Source organism: Xiphophorus hellerii, chromosome 14, assembly GCF_003331165.1.
Source record: "Xiphophorus hellerii strain 12219 chromosome 14, Xiphophorus_hellerii-4.1, whole genome shotgun sequence".
In the NCBI taxonomy this organism is placed as follows: domain Eukaryota; kingdom Metazoa; phylum Chordata; class Actinopteri; order Cyprinodontiformes; family Poeciliidae; genus Xiphophorus; species Xiphophorus hellerii.
The window spans coordinates 2358041-2377581 of record NC_045685.1 but is presented as its reverse complement, the minus strand read 5'-3'; the positions used below and the strand labels follow the sequence as shown (position 1 = coordinate 2377581).

The 19541-nt window shown below is 41.5% G+C and overlaps 1 protein-coding gene across 2 annotated transcripts in view; it reads left to right on the top strand.

Annotated features, from left to right (window-relative positions):
• The window catches only part of zanl (zonadhesin, like), a 45753-nt gene that overhangs the window by 22501 nt on the left and 3711 nt on the right, over nt 1–19541 (top strand). For both annotated transcript variants that reach the window (XM_032584111.1, XM_032584110.1), the window contains 33 exons: nt 84–225; nt 402–646; nt 895–1043; nt 1250–1378; nt 1608–1746; nt 1951–2092; nt 2961–3157; nt 3393–3531; nt 4184–4300; nt 4597–4721; nt 5555–5700; nt 5927–6070; nt 6297–6404; nt 7476–7645; nt 9825–10027; nt 10353–10497; nt 11141–11388; nt 11516–11693; nt 11802–11910; nt 12093–12187; nt 12490–12666; nt 14189–14397; nt 14479–14623; nt 14714–14811; nt 15907–16053; nt 16165–16329; nt 16419–16546; nt 16707–16978; nt 17059–17267; nt 17515–17659; nt 17786–18033; nt 18116–18245; nt 18332–18533. In XM_032584111.1, coding sequence (XP_032440002.1) covers nt 84–225; nt 402–646; nt 895–1043; nt 1250–1378; nt 1608–1746; nt 1951–2092; nt 2961–3157; nt 3393–3531; nt 4184–4300; nt 4597–4721; nt 5555–5700; nt 5927–6070; nt 6297–6404; nt 7476–7645; nt 9825–10027; nt 10353–10497; nt 11141–11388; nt 11516–11693; nt 11802–11910; nt 12093–12187; nt 12490–12666; nt 14189–14397; nt 14479–14623; nt 14714–14811; nt 15907–16053; nt 16165–16329; nt 16419–16546; nt 16707–16978; nt 17059–17267; nt 17515–17659; nt 17786–18033; nt 18116–18245; nt 18332–18533 — 5345 coding nt within the window. The remainder of the gene's footprint in view (nt 1–83; nt 226–401; nt 647–894; nt 1044–1249; nt 1379–1607; nt 1747–1950; nt 2093–2960; nt 3158–3392; nt 3532–4183; nt 4301–4596; nt 4722–5554; nt 5701–5926; nt 6071–6296; nt 6405–7475; nt 7646–9824; nt 10028–10352; nt 10498–11140; nt 11389–11515; nt 11694–11801; nt 11911–12092; nt 12188–12489; nt 12667–14188; nt 14398–14478; nt 14624–14713; nt 14812–15906; nt 16054–16164; nt 16330–16418; nt 16547–16706; nt 16979–17058; nt 17268–17514; nt 17660–17785; nt 18034–18115; nt 18246–18331; nt 18534–19541) is intronic.

The following is a 19541-nucleotide window of genomic DNA, read 5'->3' as shown; positions in this document are numbered from 1 at the left end:
ATACTAAAAATAAGAAACAAGTTATGGCTGTTCTCCTCCAGGTGAGGTCCTTTGCTGATCCCTTGTTTTTCTTCTTATTTCAGCCTGGTGAGCTAGTATCAGCAAATGGATGTTCAAAGTTGTGTCGCTGTTTGGGGAACTACACTTTTGAATGTGTTGATAACTCCTGTGATCCAACTGAAGAGTGTCGAGAGGTTGATGGTGTTTCTAGCTGCTATCCTAAAGGTAATGATGATGCCTCAGTAAGCCTCAAATATTTTCATTTTCAACAACTGTTTAGCTCTCAATCATGTAACAGAAGTAAGTTTCATGAATTAGAACATTTAGAACAAACTGCTTATGTATCAGAAACATTGCTAAGAATTGTGTGATGTGTAGCTTGTAGTTTTCCTTTCCTCTAGGTACATCAACATGCATAGCATCTGGAGATCCTCACTACACAACCTTCGACAAACGCAAATACAACTTCATGGGCAACTGCAGCTATTTGATGTCTGCACCTTGCAACACCACAAGTCTGCCGTACTTTGAGGTCCACACAGACAACGAATACCGATACAACAGGCTCACCATCTCCTATGTCAAGGCTGTACATGTATATGTGTACATGATGAAGATCTCCATTCTCAAAGGTGGAACTGTGCAGGTAGGAAAAAGTTAAGAATTAGACTTGTTGATTAGTCAGCTTTGTCATCACAGCTGCTCTGAACATCTGGACCATCTTTGGAGATTTATGAAGCTTTTGCTTCTGACAGTATATTTTATATTTTATTTACTACGTTTAAGGTTTTCATTTTGGTAATTGAAAAAATCATTTGCTGTGTTTTAGTGACAACATTTCCTGTTTCATATCATGGTTCTTCATGTTTTTCCACACCTGCTTTTTCCATCCAGGTGAATGGGACCAATGTAAACCTTCCAGTGAGTCCATCCCCTGGTGTCTCTGTCTTCATGTCAGGAATACATTACACCGTGTCCACAAACTTTGGCTTAACTGTTCGCTATGATGGAAACCACTTCATGGACATCAAAGTGATCAAGGAGTGAGTGATGACCTCACTTCTTATTAACTTATTCTGTCTTTCCTTCTGTTCTTCTAGTGAAGCAGAGACAGTTTCTGGTTCATTTGTCTCAAATTCATAGACATCATAAGACATTGAGACAAAAAGCCACAAACATTTCTGAGGAAACTTTAAACTGGCTTACAGTACTACAGAAGTATTAACCAGATATTTTCTGTGAACTGCAGCTATGAGGACAAACTGTGTGGACTGTGTGGAGATTACAATGGAAACACTGAAGACGACTTCCGTACACCAGATGGATCCTTGACAAGCAATCCAAATGACTTTGGTCACAGCTGGAACACTGATCCAGAGTGAGTATTGGACAAATAAAAACAGATTCTGAAAACCAACAAAACCTTGATTCTTTAAATAATATGTATATATAATTTCAAAATACAATGAATGAGTTTTCAAATCTAACTTTAGGGTTTTTCGGATGAATTCATCTTTCTTTTGATTCTGTAAGGTTGATTCAGTTTATTTAGTTCAGTACAATTAGCATTATGAATACTAATTGATGAACCCAACTCGTATTGACAGGTGTAATCAGAAACCTAACACCACCATTCCTGGATGTGATCAAGAAGAGGAGGATCTTTATGAGAGCTCTGGATACTGTGGCATCCTGCTGGATAAAAACGGCCCCTTTGCTGCATGCCACCCCAAAGTCAACCCAAACGTATGTGGAGTCTAGTACGAACATTTTATCTGCTAGGCAGCTTTACTGATGTTGTAAAAAAAAAACACAGATTATAACAGCTATGTAAAACAATGTAATTTATGAGGTGACTGAATGGTTGCTGCTGCTTTCTGTGACACATGTAAGATTAGATCAGAGACACCATTAGTATTGTAACTCAGCAAATGAATTGTTTGTTTACAGAATTACTTCAGGGACTGTGTGTTTGACTTGTGTGAGCTGGATGGAGCCAGACCCATTCTGTGTGAAGCTATTGAGGCCTATGTCACTGAGTGCCAGGACCGTGGAGTCGCCATTGGAGCCTGGAGGAATGAAACTTTTTGTCGTGAGTATTGAAGCTGTGAACGTCTAGATGGAGGTTAGAGTGAACTGTGGTGGTTTATAATGCTCAGCTAAAATACTAACCAGCTAAAAATAGTTCCTACAAAATGGATTTTACCAAAGATTCCAACAGATGATCTATAGTATCATCAATGAGCTTTATTAATGTACTAAGTTTTGTCTTGGTACTTTGAGGTCTCTGTTTGTTATTTCCATTGTTGCTTACTGCATCCTCTCCAAACTCCCAACCAGACACCTTCAGGAAATAGAAAAAGTGGGAAATGTTAAAATGCCTTTTTCTGTGGGTCCCACGGTCAGGCAACAATCCATGGATTCAAATAAACCTCTGAGTTTTTAATATTAAATAAAAGATACTTATAGAGATTCAGGGACATTGACTCAGAGCAGGTCGTCATGGAGAGGAGCCAGAGATGAATAATGAAACCCTAGATCTATAAATAAACAGAAATAGTGGAGAATGACATAGCAAGCAGAGGAGCTAATCAGAAGAAAGCGGGAACATCTAGGACAGAGAGCATCACAATATTAAAGGAATGGATAATAGCTTCACAATAGCTGTGTGAATGTAAGAGATGAACAGAGCAGAAATAAGTGTAGAAATAAAATTACATGTGAAAAAACAAGACTAACAAGAGAGAACATTATGTGGAGCATCACAATGAATAAATAAACCAAGACAAAAATCATACATGATGGAGAGAGAAAAAACATTTCTCTTCCTTTTGGTGTTCAGGTCTAAATCAGTAAAACTGTCTAAATCTGTAAAACACTCAGATTATAGTTTAGCAAAGTTTGCATGCTTCATGTTCTGTATAATTTTTAATGGCTGTTTTTTGTTTTTTTTCCCTTAGCGCTGAAATGCCTCCCTAACAGCCACTATGAGCCCTGTGCTGACCCCTGTCAGGAGACCTGCTCTGGAAAACCTTCCTCCTGTGGCGGACCGTGCTCTGAGGCGTGTGTGTGTGATCCTGGTTATGTGCTAAGTGCTGGCAAGTGTGTACCAAGTAATACTTGTGGCTGCAGTCACACAAATGGCCAGTATTACGAGGTAAATAGAGTTTGGCATGATAGGACTTACATTTGTTGACTCAGCTTAATTGAGAACATTTTTCACAAATAAATGCGTATTGATACATTGGCTTATCGATAAGTTAGCATAACTGAGGTTTTTTTGTTTCTTATCCAAATGAACAAATCGACCTTGTTAAATGGTCAGAGAACACCTACCTAGCTGGCAAAATCTTACTCCTTGTGAGATTTACAACTTTTTTTATCTGTTTCAGCCTGGAGAGGAGTTCTATTTGGAGGACTGTAAACTGAAGTGCAAGTGTAATGCTCCATTTGTTACCTGTGAGGCGTCAGAGTGTCCCCCGATGCATGAGTGCAAAATGCAAGATGGAGATTTGGGCTGCTATCCCACCGGTAAATACACACACACAGATCATATCATCTGAAGGTGGTGAATGGTTCGACCAATAAAACAATCTGCACTCTCAAACACTCTGTAGACCAAAAGAAATCTGTCTGTGTGAATGTGGATAACAGTCAGCAAGACTGCAACACTGTTCTGTAAATTTAATTTGAAAAATTATACATAATGCTCTGGCAATGATGAAGTTATAGTTGCCATTTGCCAAATTGGTTACTACATATGTGTGGTAGCCATATTGGATTTTGAAGTCCAATTTTCCAGGTCAGAACTTTGACTTCAGAGTTGATCTTTCGTATCTCCAGCTGAGAACTTGAAAAATCTTGAACATCTTAGTAAATAAAAAGGAGCATAAGCAATTCCAGTTGATCTATAGCTTATGTTATTCAAATTTAACTTCAAAATTTGAAAGATCCCTCTCTGGTTGAGTAACGCCAGTTAGTTAATAGAAGCTATAACTTTAAATCTTGCATGAGTGGAGAGTAGCATCAGAAAGAAGCAGAGTGCCACAGACTTAGGCCAGCAGAACAACTGCTGGACATGGCTCGGCGAAGCTGACTCATTCTGACAACAAAGAAAGAATTTGTTCATGCTTTGCTGATTGCTCTAGCTTTGGCTCTTGAAGTTTTTTCCATGCTTGCTCAGGCTCACAGGACTGCGTGGTTTCTGGGGATCCCCACTACAACACGTTTGACAAGAAGTTCTACAGCTTTATGGGAACCTGCACTTACACACTGGCCAGGACGTGCGAGAACAAGACAGGTAGGAACAATGCTGCTTCATGTTTACATCATTTAATACTAAACCAAAAGGGTTTTTTGCTGTACTTACACTTTCTGCCTTTGTTTGTAAGATTAGTCAGAAAAACTTAAAAAGATATGAATAGATGGTCACATGAAAATGTGACCAAATGTGTTGCTGCTGCTCCGTATCTCTGAATGTATGAGAAGTTTCTGCAACTTATTTGTTAGCAGCAATTGTAACATCCAGTAAAACGAGTGAGTGGTAAATAAATCCAGAGTGAGAACATCGGAGAGACGTGACTGTTACTTGTGCAGGTCCTTGGTTCTCTGTGGAGGCCAAGAATGAGGAGCGGGGAGGACCAGGCCTGTCCTACCTGAGGAAACTCTACATCACTGTGAATGGAATCACCGTCACCCTGATGAAGTCCAGGAGAACTCTGGTCTGTACTGTAGCTTCCACTGCATTCATTGTTAGCATAGCACTGGGTTACAGAAAAATACTTTTTGTTTTTTCAACTGAACTAGGACTATTTTGCAACACTGAATCCAAAAATGAAATCCATTTTTTTCAATCAGGTCAGGTTTTTATTCTATTTTGATTTAGAGAAATTTGATCTTCTCACTAAATCGACGATATTTTTGTGACATTATCAGTTCATTTCTGTTAATATTTCTCACCCAAAAAAAGGTTCTAGGAGAAAAAAATGTTTTCTAACAGAGTGTATTAATTAAATGTTACAAACTTGGATTTGCGTAAATGTAATAATAAGCACTGATAAGGGTAGGTACATGTGAATTGAACATTACATCTTCATTGTGTAAAATTCTCAGGAAACCGATCCAGATGTGAGAACAAGTCCTGCATTTTGATGCTCATGTTGCTCCATAGTTCAGAAAGTTGACCTGATTGAGCAAAACCAATGGGATTTTAGGATTCAGCTCATCAACTTGACCCTAAAACAGTTGAAAAACCCTGGACAATTTTTGGCTGTTGACCAGTGTAGTGGCTAATATTCCTCCTAGAGAATATCTAAATTGTCGTCACCACACATCAACCGTATGTGCTATTCTCTCTGTGTCTGTTTTATTCCTCTGGTTCACTGAATTTACTTGTTCAAACCAGTATTTGTTCTTCTTCTTCGGCTACTTTATTATTTTTCAATTTTTAACTGTGGCAGCTCTTTAAATATAAGCATGACAGGAAATATTTATTCTGCAGTTCTGTTCAGTTCATCCTTGTTGAACTCATTTTCGACGTCCATCTTTCCTGCAGGTGAACGGCGTGCGCGTGGCTCTCCCTCACTCCCCCTCTCCTCTCATGTCAATCAGTCTTGCCGGTCAGTACGTCACCTTGGAGACGACCTTTGGTCTCCGGGTTCGTTGGGATGGAAATCATTATGCCCAGATCTCAGTACCGAGGTTGGTATAAATGTATTTCATAAATTATATGTAAAGTGTCTAACTTTTCTTCCCACAGTGTTGACCTGCTCAGTAGCTTAGCGGCTGTGTTTCAATACTTCTCTGAAATAAGCCAGAAGTTGAAGCATTCCTGGATCAAATCTTGCTTATACATATACAGTATATTTCATTAAAGATTGTCTGGCTCGTGTGCTTCAGGACTCCTCTTCCCTTTGTGTTCATCCAGCTCCTACTATGACCAGATGTGTGGTCTCTGTGGCGACTACGATGGGAACCCAAACAATGACTTCACTAAACCAAACGGCTCTCCGGTAGAAAACGTCAATGACTTTGGAAACAGCTGGCAGACGAACGAGGACGAGGATGAGAGGTGAGTTTATTAACATTCAACTGATACATTTAGCTCATAATCATAATGCGCTGATAACGCCATGTGCGCATTGTAAAAAACATGAAATAAAAACATTAAAATAAATTTTATTAGGCGATTTCAATTTGTTTCTCAACAGTCTCTTCCTGCTCTGACATGCTGTACAGTATATAACATGTTGTTTTCATTAAATCCATGCTGATTTTGATGGCTGTTGTTTGTGTAGATGCACCCAAGGCTCAAAGCCGGACCCAGACTGCGACCCCAGCCTGGAGGCTGAGTTGGTGAAACCAGACAAATGTGGCAAAATAACAGATCCTGCTGGACCCTTCAGGTGAGACACAACATTAAGAACCTTTTTTTTTTTATCAGTGATTCAACAGGACAGCTGTACTTTGAGCTGTACAGAGAACATTGAGTATCCCGTTAGCGTTCATCTTGAACTCTTTGGTGTGTATCTTTCACCAGATCTTTATGTCAGTGGGAACTCCCTTTCCTCCGCAGCGTCAGCAGCTTTCTGTCCGGTTTTGATGCTTTAAATTGCATGTTGCAGATAAACGAGAAGTTTTATGACGGCAATAATCCCGTGAAGGTTTTATGTGCATACAGTTATGTGATATTTTTATGCTTGGCTTTGCAACAACTGAACCTTTAAAACTGCACTGATTGGATGATTTGTTTTGGAATGGAATCAAATGCTGCTGAAGACTAAAAACCCCAATAAAGCATTTATTGCATTGAGGCAGACATTATGTAGCTGGCTTATCATGCTTCTGACTACATTTATATCTTATTTTGTGAAACCTAATGGCTTCATATCTATGCACACATAGCAGCCACTAGAGGTCACTAAATCCTTCCAAATAAAGTCATAAATTCTGGCATCATCAGAGACAGACAAGAGACACCAGGGGGCGTGCCATGCGCACACACGCGCACCACCACCCCCCCCCCCCCCCCCCCCCCCCCCCCCCCCCCACACACACACACACACACACCCGTACACCCCTACACACACACACACTCACCTCACACCTGTGGCCTGGCTGCAGAAACTAACTGAGAGCTTAAAACAGACATTAGCTCTGGGCCTGACCAATCAGAATCTTTGTTTTCCTTCCTGCCATTATGAGCTACAGATTTAGGTTGTGAAACGTTTGAAAAATTTAGATTTACATTTTACAGAATCTTCCATAATTCCTTTGGAAACTACTGGATCAGTGTGAAGAACAAAGCACACGTTTTTTATGGGTTTCTGAAGTAATCAGTGCTCAGCTCTGTCTCCTTTCCCCTGTGATCTCGTGATCTTACAGAGTTCTATTTTAACAGCTTTTTTGGTGACTGTCCTGAAAATTGTCCTCCTTCGATCTTCGATCGTCCCTAAGTGTGTTTTTCTTTTCTTCAGGGACTGCATCGCTCTTGTAGATCCCACGTCGTTCTTCAGAAGCTGTGTTTACGACATGTGCCAGTTCAACGGCCAGCATCATGTGCTGTGTGACCAGCTGCAAGCTTACACTGATGCATGCCAGAGTGCTGGAGCCACGGTGCACCAGTGGAGAACTCCAGACTTCTGCCGTAAGTTTCCCAAGAGAGCTGTTGTCTTCTCAGTTCAGCACTGAGGACACAAATCAGATGTTCTGATAAGTGGTTTAGTCTTACTAAATCTATGCAATGTTACATGTGTTACAGAGATATGTGTGGAAATATTTCTGATAAACCACTTTTAGTTCTGGGGTCATACAAAAGCAGCAAAGGGAACATTTGTGTGTTATGCTAGGTGAACTGATCCCAAATCATTGCAGTGAACTTGTCTGTTTTCATCTAAAAGTCAGTGAGAGTCCTGGCTGGTATGATGATACCGGACCTGCAGCTTGGTTCTCTCAGGTCTGCAGCTCAAGTATCAGTACATTATTCATTAGGGTTTGTTTTTTTTCCTGGCCGCCGTTGGTGTTCTGCTGTGAGTCAGCCTGAACTAAAACAGATGTGAGAAGATAAACCTGACTTGTTCATTTTATAGAGGGTTTAAAAGTGGGCTAGTCTATGGTAAACCCCTCTAACACAAATGTACCTGTTAGCTATATGTTAGCATCCAAAAATGTAAAAATGGTAGGGATGCACAATATTGGATTTTTGGTCAATATCCAATATGCTGATATACTACTTATCATTTAGCCGATAACCAATACCAATACAAATATTTTTTTCCTATACCTACTTACTGAAACTTTATGGCTTTCTCTACTGTGGAATTAAAATACTGCATTATTTTTGTCAATTTAGCCTGCTACTAAATGCAAATGCTAAAAATGAGGCTGAAAATGATGCAACACTTTCAACTTGCATTATGTTTAATGTCTAATTTATTCATGACATTTGCTCTCTAAGACAATGACAACACTCCAACAGTGCAAATTTGACGTTGTGCATCACTGTCACTGGTTTGTCATTTAAAAACAACACCTTTTATATCGGTGAGATTTTTTGACAGAATAGCCGATGTCTGATATTAAATTTTACAGCAAATATCGGCCGATACCAATAACCATGCCGATAATATCCCTAAAAATGGTTTAAAAATCTGTTTAACTGATATGCTTAATCCATTGCGTTCACATTTACAGAAATATTACATACGTTTGTTGCATCAGGTCAAGTTAAATATATTAATGAACTACATTAATAAACGATTATCTCTACTGACTTAGAGATAAAGCTAATTTAATCCAGACAGACGAGTTTCTGTCAGGCATACTCAAGAGTTATGTAAAAAGAACAGCTTCTCTTCAGGTTGTTAGCCTTAGCGCTTAAGCCTGTGACTGCAGGGCTTAATGCAGGATCAGCTGCAGTGTTGTTTCAGTACACAAAGCTGGGCTGAGTTTCTGTTTTTAGAGCTTTGTCCTATCAACAAATGAGAGCCTCACACATCAAACTTCCCCTTGCAATAAAAGTATTTTTGTTTTGAGCTTCTTGGTTTCCTTTTATAAGTTCTCTAAATTAATTTAAACTTCATTAAAATTATTTTTGATGAATTGAATCCCTGTTTATGCAGGGATTTGCAAGATTACTTGCAATCACTTCAGATTGCAAGTCATATGAATTTTGTCTTACAGTTCATAATTGGATGTTTTCAACATGTTTTGAAGAGCGAGATCATTTGAGCTCTTTACCTACTTCAAGTTGTCAGATAGGGTCTATTTCAGTGATTACTTTATTATGGAGGCCAGGCAGTAACCAGGCCTGGTTGTGGCGAGTAAATTTAAAGAAATTAATTTTAGTGGATTATGATTTAACAAGGGTTTTTATTACTAGTGTTTCAATTTGTAAATGTAATCACTTTTTTTTTAAAACTACATTTTGTATTTGCTCTGGTCATATACAGTATGTCTGATGCTATTATTGGTTTCACAATCTGACACATTTACTGTAAGTGTGACAAAAGGCAAAACTAGAAGACGTATGCGAGGAGTTGTATTATGGAGATCAAATATTAACTATATTTAAAACAAACATTTTCCAATGTTTGCTATAGAACAGGTTTGAGGTTTCATCATCAAAACATAAGAACTGTGTTGATCAAATGAGAATCAAATATTCTTTATCTGGTTTATTATCCACACAACTTATTGATTGTTTTTCTCTTTTTTGTTCCCTATTTTACCTTTATCCACCCACCCTTCTCTATTCCCTTAATCTTTTAATTCTGCCTTCCCTTTGTCCACCATTTTGTTTGTCCTCGGTGTGTTTGTCCACGCAGCCCTGGCCTGTCCTCCTAACAGCTCATACTCCCTGTGTGTGAGCTCCTGTCCTGAAACTTGTCTGGGTGTGTCCGGCCCGCCTGGCTGTAAGGACGTGTGTGTGGAGGGCTGTGAGTGTAACCCAGGCTTCATCCTCAGCGATGACAGATGTGTTGCGTTGAAAGACTGTGGCTGTGTGGACGCCAGTGGGACTTACTATCCTGTAAGTGGAACCAGTTTTTAACCGATTCACTCTGACTTGTTCCTTCTATGGAATCTTTGTAATATAAAAATAATAATAATAGCTTGTCAGCTATTCAACTGTTTGGTTAATGTGAGACAAAGGTGCCAATGAGAAGGAAAAGCTAGAAGCTCAAAGCCTCTTTGTGAGAATTGCCTAGAAAGATCCTTGTCGGTGCACATAACACATTTTAAGGAGCAGGCTCTCTACATGTCTAAAAATATCAAGATAAAAAGTAATTTAAGAAAGCTGTTCTTCACATTGAAGCAGTAGTAAATCAGTATTTATTTGTCCGTATGGTTTTCAGGTTGGAGAGGACTGGTACTTGGAGGGTTGTGAGCAGAAGTGTGAGTGTCAGGAAGGAGGTTTGCTCCAATGTTATAACACCAGCTGCAGACCCGGCACTGAGAGCTGCCAGCTGCACGACGGACAGTATGAATGCCGACCTCTGGGTAAGTTAAAAACAGTCAAACTGACACATATTCACCACGCTATGAAATATGAATGTCGTCTGTGGACATGCACATGTGGTGATATTGATCTTAACGTTTTTTCTGCAACCTATTTTCCTGGATGTTATCCTTTGTGAGTCAGGTTGGATGCACAAGTCTAGATCAAAGCTGGAAATATGTTTGTACAATTTACACCATCAAAAAAAGAGGGAGTTTTTTTCTTTATGGTTGGTGAATCTGACTGAGGATGATGCATTTTCGCTGAACTTTACTTTTAAAATACAGTTAAAGTTGATATCATTAAATACAGCTGCACACTAAAATGTTAGGACCACACCATCATCATAACGGGTCACTGGGGAATCCACCACTGCACAAAATGACTGATGTAAGCCGTGCGTGGACAGAATGAAGCTTAAGCACATACATAACCTGAATGTAGTTCAGGTTATGTATGTTTATTACATATATATATATATATATATATATATATATATATATATATATATATATATATATATATATATATATATATATATATATATATATAAGTCAGTTTCTGCTCTGTCAAGTCACAGTAACAGAAAAGCATCGTTTTCAAGGCTGGGTGTCTGGAGGTTCAATTCCAACCTCTCTTTCTTAGGAAATGGAATCTGTTCAGTGTCTGGAGATCCTCACTACACCACCTTTGATAAGGAAACCCACAATTACATGGGTGCTTGCTCCTACACACTAACCAAGCCCTGCAACGAGTCCTCCGGGTTGCCGTACTTCACCGTGGACACCATGAATGAGCACAGAGGGAGTAACAAGAAGATCTCCTACGTCCGAGCTGTGGTCATCAACGTGAACGGCGTGACTTTCATCCTTGGCAAAGGCCGCAAAGTCCAGGTCTGAACCGCAAGTACAACCACTGGAAACTGGCAGGATTCGCTTTATTTAACAGTGAATTTCTGTCAAGTGAGAGTAAAAAGCACTGCTTTCTGTGCTGCTTCATAAATGCGACTTTTCTCTTCAGGTCAATGGGACTTTAGTTGTTCCACCCTTTACCTCCATCAGTGGGGTTCAGATCTACCTGAGTGGAAAGTTTGTGGTTCTGGAAACATCGTTTGGGCTGAGGGTTCGGTTTGATGGGAATCACCACGCAGACGTCTCCGTTCCAACTTCTTACAACGGCCTTCTTTGTGGCATGTGTGGTAAGAAACGCATTAGTGAATTATTTTAACTTCTTCTCAGACAGCAGATGAAGAAAATCTCAAAGTGCATCATTCTGTAAGTAATAAAAATGTCTCTGCTGCTGACAGGAAATTTTAACGGCGAGCCCAAAGACGACAACTTGAAACCAGACAATACAGCAGCTTCTAACACCAACGACCTGGGAGACAGCTGGCAGGTGCCTGACCCACGGCCTGAGTGAGTGATGAGTATTTTACTTTCTGGTCCAGATTTCATTAAACATTAGCAAAATTCTTCCCTCATTTCGTCTGTCTCTGTAGAAGCTGGAATGTCTGCAGCCTGTAGCGTCTCCAGAAACATGGAAACCGATCTCGTTCTTTTCTAATGAATGTTTTTTTTTTGTTTGTTTTTTTTTGCAGCTGCACTAACGGTGGAGGAGAGGAGGACTGTGATGAAGATGTGAAGGAAGAGGCCCAGAAGCCCACCAGCTGTGGAATGATCACTGATCCCAATGGTTGGTTCACTCACACTAATGCTCACAAACCTAAACACACACACGCCCACGCACACACACACATGTGAGGGGTGGTCAGGTGACAAAACAAAAGTTTAAAATACGTAATATATTGGACTTCATAGGGTTTTACATAATGTGACTTTAGTGTGCTTTGATATTTCAATCTCTTGAGTCATAAAGGTCTTGGAGATGAAAAACAGTCAGAATAATAAATAGTGATCTAGTCTGTTTGGTCTGAGAGTCTAACAGGATGACGAACGTGATGCTCACCAGCTCCCTGTTTCTCATCTCCTCCTCAGGAATCTTCAAGCCATGCCACTCTGTCGTCCCGCCCGAATCCTTCTTTGAGAACTGTGTGTATGACCTGTGTGCCACCGGCGGCCAGACCGTGGCCCTGTGCCAGGCCATTGAGAGCTACGCTGACATGTGTGCTGCTGCAGGAGTCCCCATCCACTGGAGAGACAACACCTTCTGTCGTAAGTCTGCCTCAGCCTGAAGTCGTCTCCACCAGGCCAACTCTTTACTCTTTACTGGTGATTCCTATACCATCACATGCTGATGCTTCTACGGGTTTATCTCTTGAGTTGCCCATTGAATATCCAGTGAAGTTATTGGTATGATTCTTCCTATGACTCTATTTGACTTGACCGAATTGTTTTTTCAGTGGACGGGTGGGGCCATGAAGAGAACTATTTTTCATTATACAAGCCTCTCATATAATCTTCACCAACCAGTACTCTGCTGGTTTTACCATTATGTCTGCCATCTAATTAGATTGCTATAAACCACGTTCTTTCCACCAGTTTATTGGGCGTGTACCACATATTGTATTTTGCTGTCTGACATCTGAACTACTCTGGAACAATTCTGGCAGTAAAACTTTAAAGGGGACGCATTATAAAAAAAAAACAACAACACACACACTTTATGAGATTTGCATCATGTTATAATATTATTCTCACCAAAAACATACCAGGAGTGTTGCCTTGATTCTTTCATGCATGTTTGCGAAATCTTTTAATTTCCCATGGCAACCACTCAGGGGTGCCTAAACGCTTGGTCTCACCAATTTCCACAACGCTCCTCCTTGAAGCCGTAGTTTCCAGCCGAGCTTCCGCCTCACAGAGCATCCCTTCCCCTCTCAGCTCCTCCAGACTAGTGGCAGCAGCAATTAGCAAACACCTGATGAACTGTACAGCTGCTGATCTCATGATAGGAGCTATTTCTCAGTCCAATGCTCCTAATAATGATTGTAAATGGCATACTGGAGAAGCGCTGTTGTGATGACGTGCTGAAAGGGGGTTGTCGGAAAGAATGGGAGCTTCTTAAAGAGACAGAGGACGATTTTAAGGCACAGTTAAGTTTTTTTTGAGTCATTTTTATATGCAGCATTTTGACAACACCTGAAGATAACATATGATTGTGCTATAAAATGGAATACGTGCCTGAAAAATACGTAATGCCACCTTTACATACGTAATAAGTGAGGTAGGAGTAGAAATCCTGAGAGCTGAGGACATCAAGAAGACATGATAAGAGCTGCATGAACAGGAAGACAACCATGCTGAACAACATAAGCAGCAAAACCAAAGGAAAAATATCAGATTGTGTAGAGAGTTGTCATATTTATGTGACACATGAATATGAAAAGAGATTTTACATCTTGACAATTTCCTTCAGTTATTTCTTTCAGTCTGTTTTGTTAGTAAACAAACTGTAGTAGAAACGAAGCCATAAAGCCTGATTCTAACCTGGCAGCTGTTCAGTTTGTGCAGTTTTTAGTCATTTCCCCCTTGTCTTGTGCCACTTTAATACTGCAGTGTAGCTGAATAAAAGAGACCAGTGAGAGGTTCAAATGAGAGCAAGTCACTTTAGTGGTGACCGAATTTATAACGCAGTCAGTGTGTGGTGTTTTTGAGTTAAGTTGACGGAGCTCCTGGTTACAGAGTTCGTCCAGGTTTTTAAGAGTTGCCTTCTCTGCCTTTCCTCCCCCTGCAGCTCTGAAGTGCCCGGCCGGCAGTCATTATGAGCCGTGTACTTCCGCCTGCCCTCAGCCCAGCTGCCAGGACCCTGCAGGTCCCGGGGGCTCCTGCAGCCACCCCTGTGTGGAGGGCTGTGTGTGTAACGAGGGCCTGGTCCTCAGCGGAGACAAGTGTGTCCCACTCAGTGAGTGTGGATGTACAGATGAAGATGGGAAATACAGACCGGTGGGTATTCACTGCAAGAATAGAAAACCTTTGTGACTCTTGGCAGGAGTTGAACATGTGGGTGTGTGTGTGTGTGTTCAGGTTGGAGACACCTGGTTCACTGAGACTGACTGTTCGGAGCGCTGTAAGTGTAACGGGAATCTCAATGTCACTTGTGAGCCGTGGCGGTGCAGTCCGGCGCAGGAGTGCAAGGTGGTGGAGGGAGTTCTGGGCTGTCACTCTACAGGTAACCTGGAAACACACACTCATCCCAGGCATCTGTTCCTGCATCCCAGTGGCTCTGCCACAGTTACATCACTTCCTCTTCCTTCCCCAGGTAAAGGAGTGTGTCATGTAGCTGGAGATCCACACTATTACACTTTCGACGGTGTGATGCACACGTTCATGGGTACCTGCACATACACACTGGTGGAGGTGAGGAATAATCAGCTTCCTGACTCATCCCAGTAGTAGACAGCCTGTTCTCTGCTCTCTAGTCTAGACTGACATTAACATTATCAAACTGATTCAGTTCCAAGACTGACAACCATGCAGTCTAAAGTAAATTACTTGGGGGAAAAAGGCTTTAATTACACTGGATTAAAATTAAATATTTTTTGGAAGTTGTCTATGTTTTAACTGAATTAGGACTATTTTGCACCACTGAATCCAAAAGTGACATCCATGTTTCTCAGTCAGGTCAGGTTTTTATTGTAATTTGATTCAGAGAAATTCAATCTTCTGACTAAATTGATTACATTTTTGTGACATTATCAGTTCATTTCTGTAAATATTTCTCATCCAAAAAAGGTTTTAGGAGAAAAAAACGAATTATTTTATAACAGAGTGAATTAATTAAATGTTACAAACTTGGATTTCTGTAAATTGAATAATAAACACTGATAAATGTAAGTACATGTGAACTGAACATGACGTCTTCATTGTGTAAAATTCTCCATCTCTGTTCTGTCCTGATGGAATCTCTCCTCCTGCTCATCACTCATTGATCAGATTCTCCAGATGTGAGAACAAGTCCTGCATTTTGATGCTCATGTTGTTCCATAGTTCAGAAAGTTGACCTGATTGAGCAAAACCAATGGGATTTTAGGATTCAGCACATCAACAAGATCCTTAAACAGTTGTTGTTATATATTATCTGTAGTCTGATTGAGCAGAGCGCCACAGAAGCCATGATGCTTATTAAACTGAGCTATACAGTCTTAACTTTTTCAGATTTTTTAAAAATTATTTGAAATAATATTGATTGGGATGCAGCAGAATGAACGGCATTTCAGCAGGAAGTGAGAAGAGTGACACACACAGAGTGACTAAATAAATCTCCCTGATATTGACTCAGAAGTTACTATAGAATTTGAAACTTGTCTATTTATGGCTTCAGTTGAAAAATACTTAATTAATCCCAATGTTTTCGTGACTCATATGATGAAGCATTATTGTCTGAGGTCATACTGAGGTCATTTAGAGACAATCAGACATGTTCATTGCATGCATATTGTCTAAATCCTACAGGTGTGCAACAGCAGCATGGTAACTCCCTTCAAAGTGGTGGCTAAAAACGAGGAGCGTGGTCAGCCAGAGGCCTCCTACCTCCGCTACATCAGGGTCTACCTGCCTCACGACACCGTGGTTGAGCTCCAGAAGGGCCGCAGAGTTCTGGTAACTCAAACTCACTGACACGAGCATGGATGATATAAAGCCAGCAAAAAAAAAAAAAAGAAAGAAAAGAAAACCATATCCAGCGTCTCATTTCATCGTGTCATGTTTCAGCTGAATGAGCGGCGTGTGCGAACCCCGCTCACCATAGATGCAGCTGGAGCCAAGGTGATAACCAGCGGATCCTACAGCCTCCTGGACACAAACTTTGGCCTCCAGGTGAAGTTTGATGGAGTCCATCACCTGGAAGTCACCATACCTGGAGAATACTTCAACAAGGTAGAGAGAGCGTTTTACATCTTTTACTCTGTTATTTGTGAGATCAGCGTATAGAGTGCTTTCTGAAACTCGGTTTCTGATTTGACCAGGTGTGTGGCATGTGTGGGAACTACAACCACGACAGCTCTGATGATAATCTGATGCCTGATAAGAGACCAGCCAAGGACGTGATTGAACTGGGCAACAGCTGGAAATCGGATGGAGACAGCGATCCTGGGTAAGTGTCGACCAAATCCGATTAACTGGAACTATCTGAATGGTGCGTAGCTTTTTTTCAGCAAATATAAAAATACATAGCAACTGCACTCTAGGATATTTCTGTGTTTGCAAAGCAAAAGGGACATTTAGTAAAGCTGAGCGGATTTTTTTGTCTGTAGCTGTCAGCCGGACACGCGTCCCAACATCCACCCCAACTGCACCACAGAAGAAGAGGATCTGTATTCGGCTCAGTGTGCTGAGGTCATCATGTCTGACCGCTTCAAGCCCTGCCACTCTCTAGTGCCCCCCGAGGTCTTCATCGGTAACTGCGTCTACGACATGTGTGAGTACGACGGCATGCAGGCGACGCTGTGCGACAACGTGGAGGCGTACGCCCACACCTGCCAGAGCGCCGGCGTCACCATCAGCTGGAGGAACAGCACTTTCTGTCGTAAGTTTCATTCGCGCTGATGAGTCACGGTCCAGCTCAGAGGTCAGCGCTTTACGCTGAACGCTCCTTGCTCTTCACAGCGATGCCGTGTCCCACGAACAGCCACTACTCAGACTGTACTCCGGCCTGCCCTCCCACCTGCTCTGACCTCTTCCCCATATTCTGCCACCTTCCACCAACCACCTGCGTGGAAGGCTGTCAGTGCAACGCCGGTTACGTCCTCAGTGATGACAAGTGTGTTCCTCTGGATAAGTGCGGCTGTGTGGACTCGGACGGAGAGTACCATGACGTGAGTTCGACAGCGAACATCAGCCTGGAATGTTCAGTAATACGGCGCCAGGGAATTTTAGACGGAAAACTATTGTTGTTTCTATGGAATACATTTTGTAGTTTACAGAAAACAACGAGGGATTTGAGCACAGAGTTTACACTCTAAATTTGAAAAAAGCCTAGGCTTTTTCTTGTCTAGGCTTTTTTAACTGTCTCTTGGGGTTCATGGGATAAATATGACTGAGTGTCCGTTTTCTTGTGTGCAGGTGGGAGACTCATGGCTGACAGACAAATGTTCTGAGTCGTGTACTTGTAACCTTGGTGGTGGAATCACATGTAAAAACCACATCTGTAACTCAAACTCAGTGTGTGCCCTGGACAAACACGGCGAGGTCTACTGCCAGCCCAGCAGTGAGTTCAACACTTAACCATCCTAGAAATATCAGACATGTGCAGCTCAGAGACGTGTTGATTCCTGGTAGAAGGCAGTTTAGTTTCTGTATTTAACCGACTCTTTGCCATCGTCCTCCTCTGTAGAGTTTGACCGGTGCAGCATCACCGGAGACCCTCACCACAGGACGTTCGATGGCTTCAAACATCACTTCCAAGGAGCTTACACCTACGTCCTGACTCAAGGCCACAATCTCCTGGACTCCCAGGTTCCCCTGCTGGTGAGAGGGAAGAACATCAGGCGAGGTGGGAACAAGAGAATGTCCCTCCTGGATCAGATGTATGTTGACGTCTACGGCGTCAGCGTTCGTTTCCTACAGAAGAAGGTTATCCTGGTGAGTTCTGGAGGAAAGCGTGCATCAGTGGAACCTTTTTCTGCAAAGAAAACCAAAAGTCATTGACTCTTATTTCCTTCAGGTGAACGGAGAGCGTGTCACACCTCCTCTCAGTCCGGTCAGGGGCTTGACGATCACGATGAACTCCAAGGAAGTCCAGCTTTCCACAGACTTTGGACTCACAGTACGCTTTGACGGCAACATCCGTGGAGGTAAAGTATCTGCCTCACATACTGAGACCTACCTTCAGCCTGCGTATCAATGCCGTCACTTCCATTTTCCCTCTTGGTTCCTCCAGAAATTGAGCTCCCCAGCACATACAGGCACTCTGTCAGAGGACTGTGTGGAAACTATGATGGCATCACCAGAAACGAGTACATGAAACCCGATGGGACAATTGTCAGGAGTTTGAATGAGTTTGGAGAAAGCTGGAGAACCAACGACCGAGTTGGTGATGGGCTGGAGATCGCTGATGTCCAGACGGCCGTTCATGTCCACAGGTAGGAGAACCGCTTCTGTTCGCGTTAGTTGATGAGGATTTTTCTATGTGAACCTTCCTCATCGTAAATACTGATGAGTATTTACTCGATGTCCCCTTTTGCTCTGCCATGAGAGAGGCTGAGTGACACACACGTCCACCAGGCCACATGTGTGTAGTTAGTAGTTGAAACAAGACTAGTGGATCCATTGATATCTGCGGGTCAGGCTTTTTAAGGAAGGAGATCGTCCTGAAAACTGCAATCGGTGCATTCCTAGTAAATACAAGAAGTCTGGTAACACAGAGACTTGTAAACAATCTCATTTTAAATGACGAATTGATATGAGAACAGGATTCTATAGATATGATGGCTATCAGAAAGTTTAGGCTTCATCATTCTGTTGGTTGTTTTAACAGATTGGACATCCTGCCAGATCTGATGCCGGCTCAACATGTTTTATTAATGTCAGCCTGAAAGGGAAACCTGATGAAGAGAAACTGAGGCAGCGTTGTAACTGCTTCTCTAAGACTCCATGTACTCTTTATTTAATCAGGGATTTTCCACCGAGATACAAAATCCTCTTTCACGGGGTTCTGATCTGGATGCTAACTCAGACGCCTTAACATCACCAGGACGGCTGGATTTAGTGGCACAATAAACCTTTCACAGTAGCAGTGGGACTTGATGAAAAATTTTAATTAGGCAACATTTTCAATTCAAAATCCTTTTTGCTACTAAATTATTGAATAAAAGACATATGAGCTCAACAACAAATATATTTATAGTTTAATCCGTTGCTCAGGTTCTTCAACCGTCAAATTAGAACACAGTTATATTCTTTCTGTTCATCTTTCCAGAGTTTCAGGAACTCCTGATGATTCATGTAGAAATGCTGACATTAGCATTGGACACGTCTGTGCTGCTACTACATGTTTAGCATTGAGATGCCATTTTAGTTTTGAATAGATTCACTGATAGCGTAGCTCATTTCAGCACGACTTGAACACAACAATAATCTTTTCCAGAATC